Here is a 16,623-nt window from a genome sequence, read left to right as displayed (position 1 = left end):
TTCGCTCTCAGTCTCTCCTTATCTCTCTCTACATCGCAGTCGCTCGCTCCCTCTCCACCTCTCTTTCTCTCTCTTTCCAGATAATGTAATACACCCCCCCCCCCCCCACCATTACTGTATCTTCTAATGAGACAGACCCTGACCAGACTCGTCCCATATCCTGACCTGTAATACTGTTAGCTCTGCTCTAATAAGCTCTGTGTATATGTGTGTGCTGTGTGTGTGTGTTTGTCTCAGTCATACCTAATGGAAGGTGTGCAGGCTCTCTGGTCTTTATGGAATAGTTGAGTGGGCTGTGTTGCGCACACACACACACACACACACACCATTACCCCTCTCTCCCTGCCTCTCTCCATGTCCTGACAATCAGAGCAACACTTGTTCTATCTGGACTTGAGGAGCCTGGAGCTGTCCTGTGTTATCCTGTTGTCTCTCTCCTCTTTCCTCCCTTGGTCTTCCTGTCTCTTCCTTTTTCTTAGAGATCCTCAGTACACACAGGCATACAGGACACAGCTTAAAGAGTGTGTACGCCCACCTCCCTCTCTCTTTCTTTCACACTCACAGCAGTTTCGCTGTGATTCCTATAAATATATGCACCCACGGAACGTCCTGATTTGATCTTGTGCCTGGGGTGACTGGAGACACCCTGCCCTACTATCCATCCACTTCTCACCCTGCCCCCTAATCTCCTCTCACTTTACCCTCCCTCTCAATCCTCTCCCCACGTTTCCCTCTCTCAATATCTCCCTCGTTTCTCCCCCTCCCCCTGTTCCTCTCTCCACCCACTCTCTCCTCTCGCCCTCTCCTCTCGCTCTCTCTCATGTATTTGTAATGAGCGTCAGGGCAAGGCTCCCTCTTCTGCCTACCCTGGGCTGATCTGGGAGAGAGGGAGAGAGAGAGAGACAATGTGTCTGTACACATGTGCAGAGTAGTTGTGTTGACATAGAGATCTTTAGAAAGGCTGCTCCCAGATTAAGCCCGCAGTACTAAGCTAGCACCAGGCTGACAGACAGGCAGCATAATCAGTCAGGCAGCAGAGCAGGCAGCTATGTTGTGGGTCCTGCCTGAGCCTCTTCACTGGCTGAACACTTCCTGGAGTGTTCCAGTCCCTCAGAGAGCCGGCTGAGCGCAGCAGAAAGCGTGTGTCACTGCCGCACACGCCCGCGTGTGTGTGTGAGGGGAGAGTGTGTGTGAGCGGAGAGCAACCAGGCACGAGTGACAGCAGAGCGAAAGGAGGGGAAGAAGCAGACTGAGCTTCTGAAGGAAGACACGAGCAGACGACAGGAAGAGAGAGAGAGAGGCAGGAAGAGAGAGAGAGGCAGGAAGAGGGGGTCGAAAGAAAACAAGAAGCAGGCAGTGAGACGCACGGCCCCGTGAGCAGAGGAGACTGCTGGGAAAACCACCTGGGGACGAGAGCCCTTTGACCTAAAGAGAGGAGAAGACGAGGAGGAGGAGTGGAAGAGAGGAAAAGAGAGAGGGGGAAGAGAGAGGAATGTGGGACATAGCTGGAAGGATTAGCTTTCTCTCCGGCCGCAACATTGGAGTGGAAGACTGGCTGACTGGTTGGTGGACTGGTTTGTTGACTGACTAGGTCACAGCACATGGAGACCATTTAGCCACTGTGATCCTCTTCTCTGATTGGTTCTGAAGACGAGGGGAGGAGTTTATCTGGTGAAGGCTGACAACCCAAGGGCACGTCTGTCTGTGTTTCTACTACTAGTTGTTGTTGTGGTCGCGGAGCGGCTTAGAGCAGCAGCCATGAGGACCGTGTGACGGCGGCAGCACCTCTCAACCCCCCCACGCTGTCTCTGAGGGGGGGGGCTATGGAGCAGGAGCAGGGTCCCGAGGCAGGGGGGGTAGACCAGGGGGGGCTGGGCCCACACTGGCCCTCCAGAGAGGGGGAGGAGACTGCAGGAGCCAGCTCCACCTCCTCATCCACCTCCTCTCTGCCCTCCTCCTCAGCGGTGGATGGAGGGATCTGCAGCGTGATGGGAGGAGGAGGAGGTGGGAGGAGGCACTGCAACAAGACCTTCACTGGCCTCAAACTGTTTGGCAGGAGGTAAGATATTGAGAGATGGACCGATAGAAAAACAGATAGGCAGGCAGTGCATTGAAGGCATGTTTTGACCGCTGGCGGGGTTGTAACTTCTGCATTATTATGTGTGGGTTAGAGTGTGCATGTGTGTTTGCGTTTGGGTGCATCTCTAGAAGTTTCAGTATTTTTAAAATCTGCCACACTTGTCTTTGCAAACCTGTTGTAACGGGAGTCCGATTCCAGCATGTGCTCTTGTCTGAGCTCTCTTTGTGTTTGTGTGTGTGCATGTCAATTTTCCATTCTGTGGTTAACACTTGAGGCTGTGTAACCAGATTGTGTGTATGTTAGCTGGTGTGTGTGTCATCTAGTGTTTGTGTTGTTTTCTCAGATTGAGCAAGGTCCAGGTGTGAAATGATTGTGAACCACAGTCAACCAGTGAGCGTTATTTTATCTCTCCCGACTAAATACAACTAGTCAGCCAGCCAGCCAATCAGCCAACCTCTAGAGTTCAATACTATATCCTTTTCTGCTGCTGACCCACATACGCTATGGAGGACCGAATTCTGCCCCCCTCCCATGCCTCTTTCTGTCCTCTTTCCTGTCTCTCTGTCGGTTACCCCTCTCTGAGGGATTATTTTTTAACCTTGTTAGTAGGTCCCCAGGTCCCCTGCCCTCCCCTGCCCTCCTCAGCTACCAAGCCCTCGTCTTCCCTCGTCTTCCCTCTCAATAACGTTTCTAAACAGCAGCAGGAGTAGTGGGAGCCACAGTAGGCACAGCAGCAGAAGGAGTAGGTGCTAGACTAGCAGGAGCATCAGCAGAAGGAGTAGGTGCTAGACTAGCAGTAGCAGAAGGAGTATGTGCTAGACTAGCAGTAGCAGAAGGAGTATGTGCTAGACTAGCAGTAGCAGAAGGAGTATGTGCTAGACTAGCAGTAGCAGAAGGAGTATGTGCTAGACTAGCAGTAGCAGAAGGAGTATGTGCTAGACTAGCAGTAGCAGAAGGAGTATGTGCTAGACTAGCAGTAGCAGAAGGAGTATGTGCTAGACTAGCAGTAGCAGAAGGAGTATGTGCTAGACTAGCAGTAGCAGAAGGAGTATGTGCTAGACTAGCAGTAGCAGAAGTCGTAGATGTTGTGTAGGAGGACACTGTAGCTATTTGACTAGACTGTGCTTATTGCGGTTGGCTTTTGCTCTGACATGACCCTGGGTGGTCAGGGTGGTCAAATCCCCTCCCCCCTTCTCCACCTGCCCCCTCCCCCTTCCCCTCCCCCACCTTAACTCCTTGTTAAGGAATGTTCACAAGCTGGGGAGGGCTTTCTCTCCCCCCCTCTCTGTCTTGCTCTCTCTCCCCACTCCTTCTGACCCATTATTGACGTGTGTTTGAGCATGTGTAAGAACTGAATGGTCTGATCATTTCATCTTATCCTGCTGATAAGAGACAGATACCATCCGCATGGCCTAATATGCCTGTTAGGTTAGGGGTCAGAAGGGCACAAGGGGAGAGGTCAGGGCTGTTGATCCCCTCTGAGCCTGACATCCATCCCCTGTGACTGGCTGCTGGACTTGAGGTGTAGCTGCAGTTTATCTGCGGGACATCTGATCAGGTAAACAAGGACCCTGTAATGTAACTGAGGTCTCACTCTAGACGGGTGTCACCGTAGACAGGTATCACTCTGCACTCTGTCACGCACACAGCCTGGCCTCTCTTCACCTCCCTCCCTCAACTGGCCCTCCTTCTTTCCACAGCCTTGCTCCTGGCCTTCCCTCCAGGCTGCTGTGTGCAGGGTCCAGGCTGCTGTGTGCAGGGTCCAGGCTGCTGTGTGCAGGGTCCAGGCTGCTGTGTGCAGGGTCCAGGCTGCTTTGTGCAGGGTCCAGGCTGCTGTGTGCAGGGTCCAGGCTGCTGTGTGCAGGGTCCAGGCTGCTGTGTGCAGGGTCCAGGCTGCTGTGTGCAGGGTCCAGGCTGCTGTGTGCAGGGTCTGGATGCTGTGTGCAGGGTCCAGGCTGCTGTGTGCAGGGTCCAGGCTGCTGTGTGCAGGGTCCAGGCTGCTGTGTGCAGGGTCCAGGCTGCTGTGTGCAGGGTCTGGATGCTGTGTGCAGGGTCCAGGCTGCTGTGTGCAGGGTCCAGGCTGCTGTGTGCAGGGTCCAGGCTGCTGTGTGCAGGGTCCAGGCTGCTTTGTGCAGGGTCTGGATTGTAGATTCACCTCTGTTCCTGTGTGTAGCCTCACAAACATGGGGGCATGCTAACTGCTCCTAGAAAAGATGTGTTAGTCAGTCAATGAGCCAGCCAGCCTGTCTGTCTGCTAAACAAGTAAGTGTAGTGATGTAAGACCTATTAACTAAATGTTATTACCCTGACAGTCCATGGGCATGACAGAGACTGACGCTATTATTACAGTAGGGCTGTTGTACCATACTCAGATAAAGTATTAAATGTTCTACTGATATTACACAACTAACAAACTATTATTACATACCACACAAACCCGTTTACACTATGTCCTGATCCTGATGAGAGACTGTGTAGGTCTATCTCTCTCTCTCTCTCTCTCTCTCTCTCTCTCTCTCTCTCTCTCTCTCTCTCTCTCTCTCTCTCTCTCTCTCTCTTTTTCTGTTGATAGGTAACATGATATGCCTGTGGCTAAACCACTGACCACTGACAGCTCTGCTATAGATTAGTTTGGCCTGGCTGTAGTTTTGTGTCTCATGTATCCCAGTCTGGCCCTCAGCTAACAATCCTTTGTGGCCATGGAAACCTGATATGATCTCAGTCAGACCTCCTCAGTTGTCCCAGGAGCAGTAGATACTGTATGCTCTCCTTCTGCATAGCGTAGACTGTGTTAATCAGGTCACCGTGGCCTGCCAAGATAGGGGAGGAGAAGGGAGGAGAGGCCAAGGGAGGGGGGAGCAATGGGGAGAGGAGAGGAGGAGAGAAGGGAGGAGAGGCCAAGGGAGGGGGGAGCAATGGGGAGAGGAGGGGAGTTGAGAAGGGAGGAGAGGAGGTGAGAAGGGAGGAGAGGAGGTGAGAAGGGAAGAGAGGAGCGGGGAGGAAAAGGGAGGGTATTTGGCTCGAAGAAGAAAGAGGAAGATAGGAAGGAAGTGTTGGATTTAGCAGCCAGAGAGGAGGAGGGCTGACTGGGGGCTGTGGGACACATATGCCCATGCTCTCCTGCTCTCCTGCTCTCCAGTCTGGTCTCAGCCCATCTGCTGCTGTTCTGTCTGCTCACACACACACACACACACACACACACACACACAAGCACACACACACGTACGCACACACACACACACACACACACGTAGGCACACACATACACTTACACAAACACACACACATACACACAAACACATATACACACACAGGGTGGGCCAGGCTCTTCCTATAACTTCTTTGCAGAGCCCAAAGCAGTTTGACTACAAGAGCACCATACAACACACACACACACACACACACACACAGGGAATTGTCAATTATTGTAATAAGAATAGATATATGGCTTGCTCCAAGAAGGAACAGAAAATGGATTATTCACGCACAGACAAACAAACTGCTGTATACCATGCAGTAGTTATGAAGTAAAGTCAAGGCTTTGTTCAGTCTGTTTGTCAGCCTGCAGCCTGGTGCCCTCAGGTGAAGAAGACTTTCTCATCCTCATCAGGACCGTGCTACAACCCAGGCTGTACTCTGGAGGGGGTGTTTGCATTCCAGCCTGCAGGACTGAACTAGGCTCGGCTCTGTTTGTTGAAGCACCTGGGTTCCTCAGTCTCGCTTACTGCTAACGTCTTATTGCTTTCTCTGTCTCTATAAACATACAGCGTACTGATTATTAGAAGATGATCGTTCTATACTCTCTGGGCTCTCAAACATTCTGTCATTCTCCGTCTCCCTCAGTCTCTCTCTCCCTTGCTGTGTGTCAGACCTTTGGTCTTTGTGGTCAATCATTCATATGGAGGGCCTTACGGCTTTACTCTGCTGGACTACATTACCCAGCAGCCCTCTCTCAAACTCAACGGCAGCTAGACTACACTACCCAGCAGCCTCCTCTCAGACTTATGTTGTGTCTCCCAGGATTACCAGTGGTGGGAACACTGTGTGGGAAAGATGTGGTGTAAATAGTAGTTGTTCTGTGTTGAGTTTAAAGCTTTATGATTTGACAGTAATTCATGTGAGAGGTCTGTGTCTCTGTCCAGTGTCTCCCTCTCCCACACACTCTGGCCTAGACACTGTTTAACTGGCTGCTCCAGTCATAAAGTTAGGAGATAAGAGATGAAGGTGAGTATGTGTGTGTGTCTGTGTGTACTGTATATTTGAGTGTGTGTAGGTGTTGTGTAACTCATAAGATGGTTAAGAATAGCCCAGGAGTTATCTAACTGGGAATCCCTGATGGTCGGGGGAAGATCACATCAGAGGCCAACTGGCAACTAGAGGGCAGAGAAAAAGAAAGAGGAGCTCTGGCTAGCTAGACCTCCTGTGACAAATGGAGGGATAAGAGGAGGAAGAGAGAGGAGGAGAGTATCTGACCCTGGCCACACAAACACACCCACATCTCTGTGTCCTCCCAGTCCACTTCATTCTTCCATTCCAGCTTGTCCCCCTGCCATTCTGAGGAGACTAGCCGGCCCTGAAAACCCCTGTCATAGTTGTCTTCTGTTTATAACTCAAAAGCTCTTTCTGTCTGAAGGGTTGTGTTTGGGCTCCTCCTAGTGGCGAGAGACTCGCCTCACACGCTCAGGTCAGTCCTGAATGCTGATGACAAGACGAGGCTTTGGGGGAGTGAGGCAGGGAGAGCAGGAAGAGCAGAGGCAGAGGGAGCCGGGCAGAGAGGCGGGCGGAGGAAGAGGGAAGAAGCAGGGGGTGAGATTAGTGGAGGGACAGGAGGGAGAACGATGCGGAGGGAGCAGGGCAGAGAGGCAGGGGGAGCTGGAGGAGGAACCAGTTCAGGCTGTCAAAGACGCCTCTGTATGGACAGGAAGAGGAACAGCGCACTGGAGAACAGGACGCTGTCATCGCGTCCTGTCCACTTCCTGATCTTCTCCTGGGGTCATGTTGTTCTCAGGAGCAATGGCAGTTACAGTATGCACAAGCCACCTTACCATTCAAGCCACCTTACCACCTTACCATTCTTAGATTGTTTAGTTCTTAGAAATAGTTAAACTTTTGTACTTTTACTTAATTTAAAATTCGTATATGTTTAGTGTTTTGCACCCCCCTGCCACAGTAAATTCTGTGTTTGTATAACATACATGGCGAAAAAAACGAATTCTGTTTCTGATTCTGAGGAGGTTTTGTGACCTCATCCATCACAGTTCTAGCATACTCCAGAATGCATAGCAGTCGCTGTCATCGCTAAACAATGTGAAGCCAGTGTCTCAGTTCAGACCATAGACTTGGAATTGTCTTGTACAGATCATATGTTTGGTGTGGTCTCTATACAGTCCAGAGACTTGGTATTGTATTGTACAGATCAGATATTTGGTGTGGTCTTTATACAGTCCAGAGACTTGGAATTGTCTTGTACAGATCATATGTTTGGTGTGGTCTCTATACAGTCCAGAGTCTATACGTTCTCAGACAAACATCCCCGTAAGCAGAAGACTGCAGACTCTTATATCCACCAGCAGGTGCCATCCTTGTCTTTAGTCTGATAGTAAGCTAGGCATTTGATATCAGGCAGACTATAATCCATATATTCTATATCCATTTATATACAAAATATCTTTTTTTACCACTGCAAAAAGGAACTGGCAACCATTGTGCCAGCTAGTATGTGGTCAATTTGATAAAAAATGTTTGTGTCTTTGACAGTGTCTCTGTGTGATGTGACTGTGTGTGGTGGGTCAGTGATGTTGGGTGTGTGTGTGTTTGTGTGTTGGTGTTGTCTGCGTCACTCTGTAGTGTGTCTGTGTGTGGTGCAAATGTGTCTGTGTTTTTCTTAGTGTCTGTGCCTATATCTGTATTTGGTGCATTTGTTTTTGTGTGTTTGTGGGGGGGTGTATGTGTGTTTTTGTGTGGAGTTTGTCACTGTGTGTCCTATTCATTATGCTGTCAACAGATACAAGGCCCTGTAGGTAGTAGTAGATAAGATGCTTGAACTGGACTTGATAACTGCTAGATCTCTTCCTCTCTTACAAACTCACACACTCACTCCCACACACGCACACACACACACGCACATACACTGACACACACACACACTCGCATATACACACACACGTACACACACACGCACATACACACGCACGCACACACACACATACACACACACACACCACAGATGACATGGAAACTGAGCAGTAGCAGCAGCTCCTTTTTAGGTCTGTTTGTGCTCTCCAGGCTGGAGAGGTTCCTGTGCTCCAGAGCCAGCAGGCAGCACTCAGCACTGCACACACTCACCAGCAAGAACAGGAACAGGCCTGGATCATGTGGAGAATCAAATGAACAGAATCAAATCATTCCAGTTCAAACCCAAGTGGTTCTATCAAAATGTCCACTCTTACTATCTTCTGTGAGACGCAAGTTCCATAAATGTAGTCAGATATGTATAATCTTCTTCATGTTTGTTTCGATATTTCGTCCTTGATGATGTTTCAGTAGATTTTCTGTGTGAGTAACCAGGCTGTACCAGGCTGTGAGGTCCAGGGTAGAGAGGGAGCTGCTGTATCCATACACACAGCAGGCAGCAGTGACACCACATGGTAACTGACCTGACTGATTGACGGGTGATGACATGGGTCAGAGCCAGGATGATTGACATGTTTTTGCACAGTTCCGTCTCCCTCCGCTCTCCTCATGCCCCCCTGGTCTCAGGGACAGGAATGGACAGCTGTCTCCAGGGTGGGGCTGCTATGGGGCCAAACTGACAATGCCCTTGTCTCAACAGATTATGACCACAGCCCCCCCCACCACCACCACCCGGACTGTGCCCTCTCTCCTCTCTTCCTCCCCTCTCTCCTCCTCTCTTCCTCCCCTCTCTCCTCTCTTCCTCCCCTCTCTCCACCTCTCTTCCTCCCTTCTACCCTCCTCTCTTCCTCTCCTCTACCCTCCTCTCTTCCTCCCCTCTACCCTCCTCTCCATTCTCCCCTCTAACCTTTCTCTCTTCCCCTCCTACCTCCCCTCTCATCTCTCCTCCTCTCTCATCATCTCTTCGCCTCCCCTCTCCTCTCCCCTCCCCTCCCCTCTCCATCTCATCTCTTCCCCTCGCTAACATCTCTCCTTAATGCTGAGGGCCATGGCAGAGTGAGTCACTGCATCTACAGCACATCTCCAGACAACATGCTCTATAAATACACCTTTCCCTGTAGACCTGTGCACAATGACACGCTGCTCACCCAACACAGCCAGCCCTAAACATCTGAAATCCCCGACTGAACAGCTTTGCTCCGACAGACCTTTATGCCACCCTCGAGCTTCACTCTTTACCCTCACACTGTCTTTTATATTTATAAACAGTACTCTTCCGTAGATTCAGTAGCTATTGCTTTGTCACTAAGCAATGACACTAAGCAATGACACTAAGCCCCCCCCCCCACACACACACACACACAGAGGCACAGACACGCAGAGATGAGAGGCAGAAACACATATCAGTTTGGTCTGTGTTACTGGAAACACAGCCAGTTCCTGTGGTACCTTCAGCCATCCTCTGGCTTTTCTAGCACCTCGCCCGCCTCTCAGTCCTGCTCATCACATCTTCACACTTTCTGTACTGCAAGTTTCTCTGATCTTTACACTGTCTCCACCACACACACACATACAGGCACACCACCGCAGAGCTGCACTATAAGAACGGGCTGTGTTTCCAGTAAACCAAACCAAACTGATATGTGTTTCTGCCTCTCATCTCTGTGAAAGCGTGTTTGTGTCTTTGTGCGTCTGTGTGTGTCTCTCTGTGTGTGTGTGTGTCTGTGTGTCTCTCTGTGTGTGTCTGTGTGTGTGTGTCTCTCTCTCTGTGTGTCTCTCTCTGTGTGTCTCTGTGTGTGTGTGGGGGTTAGATGAAAAGCATGCGAAAGGAAGTTTTGAAACGTGACTCATCCAACCAAGCATCTGAGGTGTTCACTGTGATAGTCGAGGGTGTGTGTGATGTGTTCGTGTTGGTGACGTCCGTGAACTGTAGGTGGTGTGTGTGTGTGTCACCTGTGTGTGCATGCATCGTGTGGTTATGTGGGTTTAGACTGACAGAGTTTGAGACTCAAAGACTGTGGGTAAGGATGTGCATGGTGCTAAAACCACCGGGCTGTTTATCGCCCGTCTCTCCATCCCCTCTCCATCCCCTCTCCATCCCCTCTCCATCCTTTCCGGTGCGGGTGGTGTGCCTCTGCCTCGGTGCGGGTGGTGTGCCTCTGCCTCGGTGCGGGTGGTGTGCCTCTGCCTCGGTGCGGGTGGTGTGCCTCTGCCTCGGTGCGGGTGGTGTGCCTTGGCCTCGGTGCGGGTGGTGTGCCTCGGCCTCGGTGCGGGTGGTGTGCCTCTGCCTCGGTGCGGGTGGTGTGCCTCGGCCTCGGTGCGGGTGGTGTGCCTCGGTGCGGGTGGTGTGCCTCTGCCTCGGTGCATGCTTGCCTCTTAGCATTCGTCTGTTTACGCAATGTGTGTGAGGGTATCTGAACGCCCGTGTGTGTTCATGCTTTAGGAGAGAGGATGAGACACCCGGGCCCCAGGGGGGTCTACACACAGCAGCAGACGTCTCTATGTCACAGCCACAGTGTCGTCCTCGTCCTCGTCCCCTCGTCCCCCCCCCCAGTCCCAGCTGCTCAGACCCTGAGAACCGACAGACACCTGGGGTGCATTTGATTCTGGTTTAGTATCACTACCATTCTGGAGCGTCCGCTGAAGGGCAATCTTTGAGAGATATCAAAAAAACACCTCAAGTAGCCTCCAGCAACATCCAGTGACCTGCTGTGTGATCGTCTCCTAGGCAACATCATCGGGGGGGGGGGGGGGGGGATTTGTTCCTGGGCTTTAGAGAGATTAAACTGCAGAGTGACAGAAAGACGGGTTAATGGACTTACAGCGTACACAGGCACGCACGCACATTAGCGCACACTCACAAACGCGTGCACACACACACACACGTGCGCGAGATGTTCACGCGTGCACACACACACACACAGGCATACGTGCACACACGCTTCTTCCTGTGGTTTAGTATTCAAATTTCAACTGCTTACACTTTGTGCTTGTGTGTGTGTGTGGGTGGTTTGCATGTGTGTGTGTGTGTGTGAGGGTGGGTGTGTGTGTGTGTGCGTGCATGCATGCAGGCATAACATTAACTGTAGTCGAGGTCATCAAGGAAGTCCACTCTGTTAACAAAGTTATTTTAGTGTAGCCTTTCACCCCTCCCCTCTCCTCCCCACCTCTCGTCCTCCCCCTTACCCTGCCTCTCCCCCCCTCCCCCATGACACTCCCACTCTACATGTCTGCCTGCCTGTATCATAGTCTCCATGCACAGGAAACAAGCTTCTCTCTCTCCCTCCCTGTCATTCTCTCTCTACTTGCTTTCCCGCCCGCCCGCCCTTCCTCTCTGTAGCCTCCCTCCCTCTCTGTACTCTCCCTCCCTCCCTCTCCCTCTTGCCTCACTCTCTCTTTTCTCCCTTTAGTTTTCTCTCCCTCCGTCCTGTCGCTGGCTCAGTCACTCATGGACTAACATTACGGGCAGGCTAGCGGGCTGACAGAGGAGAGCAGAGAGGGGACACTGGATGGATGGATAGTTCTCTCACTCACTCAGGTTGTATTTGACTCAGAACTGCTTTAAGTTCCTCATGTTTCATGCGGTATCTAGTGATCTGAACTTGAGTTGTGTCGGATGCAGCACGGTTTCTGTAAGCGCCCTGACAGTGTGTGTACTGTGTGTGTGTTTGTGTGTCCATGTTTGAAACTGTAGACCATAGACGCTGGGTATCTAGTTACAGTCTAGTACTGAGTGACTATTAGCACGTTTGTACTGTCAGAGAGTGTGTTTGGACTAGTAGCATTGTTGATTCGATCACATGCGTGTACGCACACACACACTGTAGTCTTTCTCTGCTTGAGAGAGTCATAAAAGACATACTGTGAAATCTACACATTTTGTAATTATGAAGACAGTTGAATTTCATATTAGGGGTGAGAGAGGAACCTCGGTCTCCAGGATCTTGCCCCCGGTAAAGAACTAAATCTAGCTTTTCCACGTTGAAGGAGCAGGCGTGTTTGCCTAAGTGAGACTTATATGAGTGAATGCCTAACATTGTCTTGTTTTGGAGTGATCTGAGGCTTAATCAACACTTAATCGTCCACCCTCTGACTGTGAGCCAGATATTCAGAGGGAGGACGAGATCCGCCAGAGAGAGAGGTGCAAGGGGGGGGGGGAAGAGAGAGGGCGGGGGAGAAAGACAGAGACAATGAAAGAGAGAACGTGAGAGAGACGGAGAAAAGATAATTTTGCATCAAAGACCTGGCCATTCAAGCCGAGCAGGTCGGGAAACCGATGGAACTCACTATATTCTACAGTCCCTGTATATTTCTGAGCAGACTCTGTTGCCTCAGTATGCAGCGACCTGATTGGCCATAAACAGTGTGAAGTCAGAGGCCTCCTCCAGAATGGATGGAAGCTGAAGTCATAAATGAACACAGTAGCTCACTTGTCTGCTCGCAGTTGAGTTTGGCTCTAAACCCAGAAGTAACAGGAACGGTCATGCTGTGGTAAAACTGTGTGTGCGTGCGTGTGCATTTATGTTTATGTGTGTGTGTATATGTGTGTGTGTGTCTGTGATGTGTTAAAACAGACGGAGACAGCGGCCTTCATGCAGCCTAACCCTTGCATGCAGGATCTGACCTGGGGTCAGCTGGGCTGGACCACAGCCCAGTGAGGGCGAGTATGAGAGGTCAAACTGGCTGATCCTGAATCAGCTCCAAAGGCCATTCGGTGGGAAATAAACAACAACTGAAGTTTCCCACCATTTTCAGCCTGTCACTTTACTAGCATAACTGCTAATTAGCTTTACTATCCTAATTGCTAACTATGAGTAGCTTTACGAGCCTACTTTCTAAGATTGTTTTAGATTTACTACTGTATTTTATTTATATACAGATCAGATTCAAGACCAGACTAGACTAGACCACTCTGAATGTAACTAGACCACACCACACCTGACCACACCACACCTTACCAGACCTGACCAGACTTGACCAGACCTGACCTGACCTTACCAGACTTGACCAGACCTGACCAGACCTGACCTGACCAGACCAGACCTAACCAGACCAGAGTAGGCAGCAGTTTGTTGTTACTCTCTATGACTGCTTCTCTGTTCACATGTAAATATTTACTGAGACCGATATGAATGGTGAGATTTTCCAGTGGTGGTAGTCCGCCTCTCCTCCACACACACACACACACGCACACACACACACACACACACACACATAGGATGAACAGCAGCATAATGTCTGCTGGAAGGCATCAATGCTCGGTTCTAAAAGTCAATAATGTACTAATAACCCAGAATAAAGCTCTCTACTCTCTACAACCATATTATCCATCTCTTCTCTCTCTATTGTCACTTACTCTACTCCCTTACACTCTCTGTCCTCTCTCTTCACTCCTATATTATTCTCTCTGCTCGTTTTTTCTGTATTTTTCACTACTCTCCTCTCTTTTTGTCTGTACTTTCTATTCTCTCTTTTTCCATACTCTCTCTGGGTCTGACTCGGATTCTGTCTCTCCATTCCCTCACACCATGATTTAAGTCAACCTTTGATGTCACACCTGTTTTATGTTTTTTTGCACTGCCCTTCCCTTCCCTGCCACACACACACACACGCACGCAATGTAATATGCTTGTGCCACACCATGGTGCTGCCTGTTCTCATACCAGTAAGGTCAGAACGCGGAACAACAGCGCCATGTCCATGTAACCAGACTACTGGACTAAACCAGGCTGAACTAAACCAGGCTGAACTAAACCAGGCTGAACTAAACCGCTCTTTAAAGACTAGACCGACCGGACTACATTCAACTAAACTATCAATTCCACTCAACTAAATGGACTGAACTGGACAGGACTGTTGGTGTTGTGGTCTGGTTGTGACTGGTCTGGGACTCATGGTCTGGTTGTTCAGGAAACCACCTCCAGTGAGATGGACGCTCCCTGCCGACGGACAGTCATGATGACTCTATGGGAGTGTTTACCAGGGTGTCAATATCGATCACTGCATGATTAACACACACTCGCGCCCACACACACTCCCTCTCGGCATATTAGCCGGATGTTGGCAGGGTGACTGTGGTCCAATCAGACCTCTCTCTTTCTCTTAGTTGACCCTAAATGTTTGGTGGTAGGTCTGGAGCCTGGCACATTGGAGCAGACAATAGGATTTACAAAGAGAGAGCTATAAATAACTCGCCCCTCTCACCCCCTTACCTACTCTGCCTCACCTGACACCCACACACACATAAACACACTCATATATTCATATTGAATGCTGGCATCAGTTTTTTCTTCTGAACATGAGGAACTTTTACGTTTGTGTGTGTGTAATTGTATGCGTGTGTGTAATCCAGGAACGGTTTAAATAGCCTTATGTGTTCTCAATTTTATATTGAGATACTGTAGATAACTAATCCGAGTAGACTGATGCGATGGAAATATACTCCTCTTTATTTCCCCCTACCTTCTGTTTCAAAACAGATGAACACACAGTATTAATATAGAGACCGTATTGATATTGATAATTCTTCAAAAGTAAAGAGGGATTAGAAGACCGAAAATGTCAAGATCCCAACATCACACAACATGACTAGGACATACACACTCATTAGTGGATGTATTGTCTATGTCTCTCCATCATTGTCACTCTCCCACTCTCTCTCCCTTTCTCCTCATCCCTCCTCTCTCCCTTGTTCAGCCCTCTCTTTAGGATCAGTACTGGATGCAGATTAATACAATGCACACGACTGCTGTTACATAACTCCACTCGTCTCTCTCTTTTTCTCTCTCTCTCTTACTCTCTATGTAAGACACACACACATAAGGTATTGACAGACTGTGTGCATGTGCGTGTGTGTGCATGTTGTGTCCATGTGTGCAGTAAGTGTGTACAGTGATTGGTTGGGCACATTGACTTCCTGGAAGTTTTTTTTTCTCCGAATTTGTATCTTACTCTTGTATTTGTGTATTGCGTAGTTTGAATTTTAAATCAGTTCCCAATTAATTTTTTTAATGTTGTATTTCTTCCTATTTCTTCTATATGCCTGTTACAATTTTTCCTTGGGGATCAATTAAGTACCTACTACTACTACTACTACTACTACAATATGGACGGGTCTATGATGCCAGGCCAAAACAATGGCCTAATCATTTTCTGTTTACAGTAAAAAATGGTTGGGTTGTTGTCTACAAGATGGTGTAAAGATGCCCTTTGAAAAAATAAATTGTGATCAATTAGTGCAGCACAAGAGAACTCTCCTACACACACATACACACATGCACGGACACACACACACACACACACACACGCACACCACACAGACACACAACCACACACAAACACACCATCAGCCCGTCTTGTCTAAGTTGTTTATGCCACTTTTCTGTGCATGTATAATCCACTTAGAGAGCCTCTGCTCTCCTCCTCAATAGAATGATGATGAGATGGATCAAAGGACCAGTAGACAGGCTCGAGCATTCCATTCACATTGAAATGAAGTGGTTCCAGATATTAGTGTGTTTGTTTGTTTGTGTATGAACATGTGTGTTTTTGTGTACTTGAGTGTCTGCAGTATGTGCTCACTTATTCAATATGTTCTGTATCTTCTCTGCTAAAAGTGTGCTTTTTTCTCCAAGTGTAGGTAAGTGAGTTTGAATGAAAACCTTGGTGAGACAAAGTGAGAGACGAAATTCTCCACAAGTCTGTAGGCGTATATGTGGCACTGGTCTGTACTAGTCTGTACTGGTCTGTACTGGTCTGTCCTGGTCTGTCCTGGTCTGTCCTGGTCTGTCCTGGTCTGTCCTGGTCTGTCCTGATCTGTCCTGGTCTATGCTTGTAGGTGTACTGCTGTTGTGAGCAAAGGGACTAACTGAAGCAGACGTGAAGTCACCTGATCCTGCTGTATCATTTAGTTCTGCCTCATAGTGTACAGAATCTGATAATGTGTGTGTGTGTGTGTTTGCTTGTTTGCATGTGTGTGTGTGTGTGCGCCCTGTGTCTCTGAAGGGCTGTGTCTAAATATAGCCTCCTTCGATGTTGTAGTTTTGACGTCAACACTGCTATCATTAACCAGGTTATCTCAACCCAGCGTCACTTTCTCCAGACAGACTCCTCTCACATTACATCTGGTGGGAATCAAACCTTGACCAACCGTCTGGCAGGAAACAAGGTCATCACAATGGTCAGCATGGCTTAGTATCTGTTCTCAGAGAGACTGTTTGTTGGCTCTGTCAGACTTAGACTGAGGAAGGCCACGGAATCATCTTGTGGTCCATGGAGTCCGGCTTAGACAAAATAATTGAGGCGAATTAAAGTAATATTTCAATGGAATTGTACTTTTCTGTATATGTGGAATTTTACCTTTCTGGCAATATTCATTAGTTCACATCCTCTCTGGCAGTATTCATTAGTTC

The 16,623-nt window shown here is 49.1% G+C and overlaps 1 protein-coding gene across 13 annotated transcripts in view; it reads left to right on the top strand.

Annotated features, from left to right (window-relative positions):
- The window catches only part of dgkza (diacylglycerol kinase, zeta a), a 59,743-nt gene that overhangs the window by 9,877 nt on the left and 33,243 nt on the right, over positions 1-16,623 (top strand). For 6 of the 13 annotated variants that reach the window (XM_067248432.1, XM_067248431.1, XM_067248430.1 and 3 more), the window contains exon 1: positions 11,678-11,750. The exons of 4 other annotated variants lie outside the window; for them this stretch is intronic. Coding sequence is in view for 3 of the 9 variants with exons in the window: in XM_067248438.1 (XP_067104539.1) it covers positions 1,989-2,059 (71 nt within the window). In the remaining 6 variants the exon portion in view is untranslated. Of the gene's footprint in view, positions 1-1,967; positions 2,060-11,677; positions 11,751-16,623 lie in introns of those variants that run through there. 3 more of the 13 variants (XM_067248438.1, XM_067248437.1, XM_067248436.1) reach the window with 1 other exon arrangement.

Source organism: Osmerus mordax, chromosome 13 (assembly GCF_038355195.1).
Source record: "Osmerus mordax isolate fOsmMor3 chromosome 13, fOsmMor3.pri, whole genome shotgun sequence".
Taxonomy (NCBI): Eukaryota; Metazoa; Chordata; class Actinopteri; order Osmeriformes; family Osmeridae; genus Osmerus; species Osmerus mordax.
The sequence above is the reverse complement of the archived record's forward strand: the minus strand, read 5'-3'. Positions and strand labels throughout refer to the sequence as shown.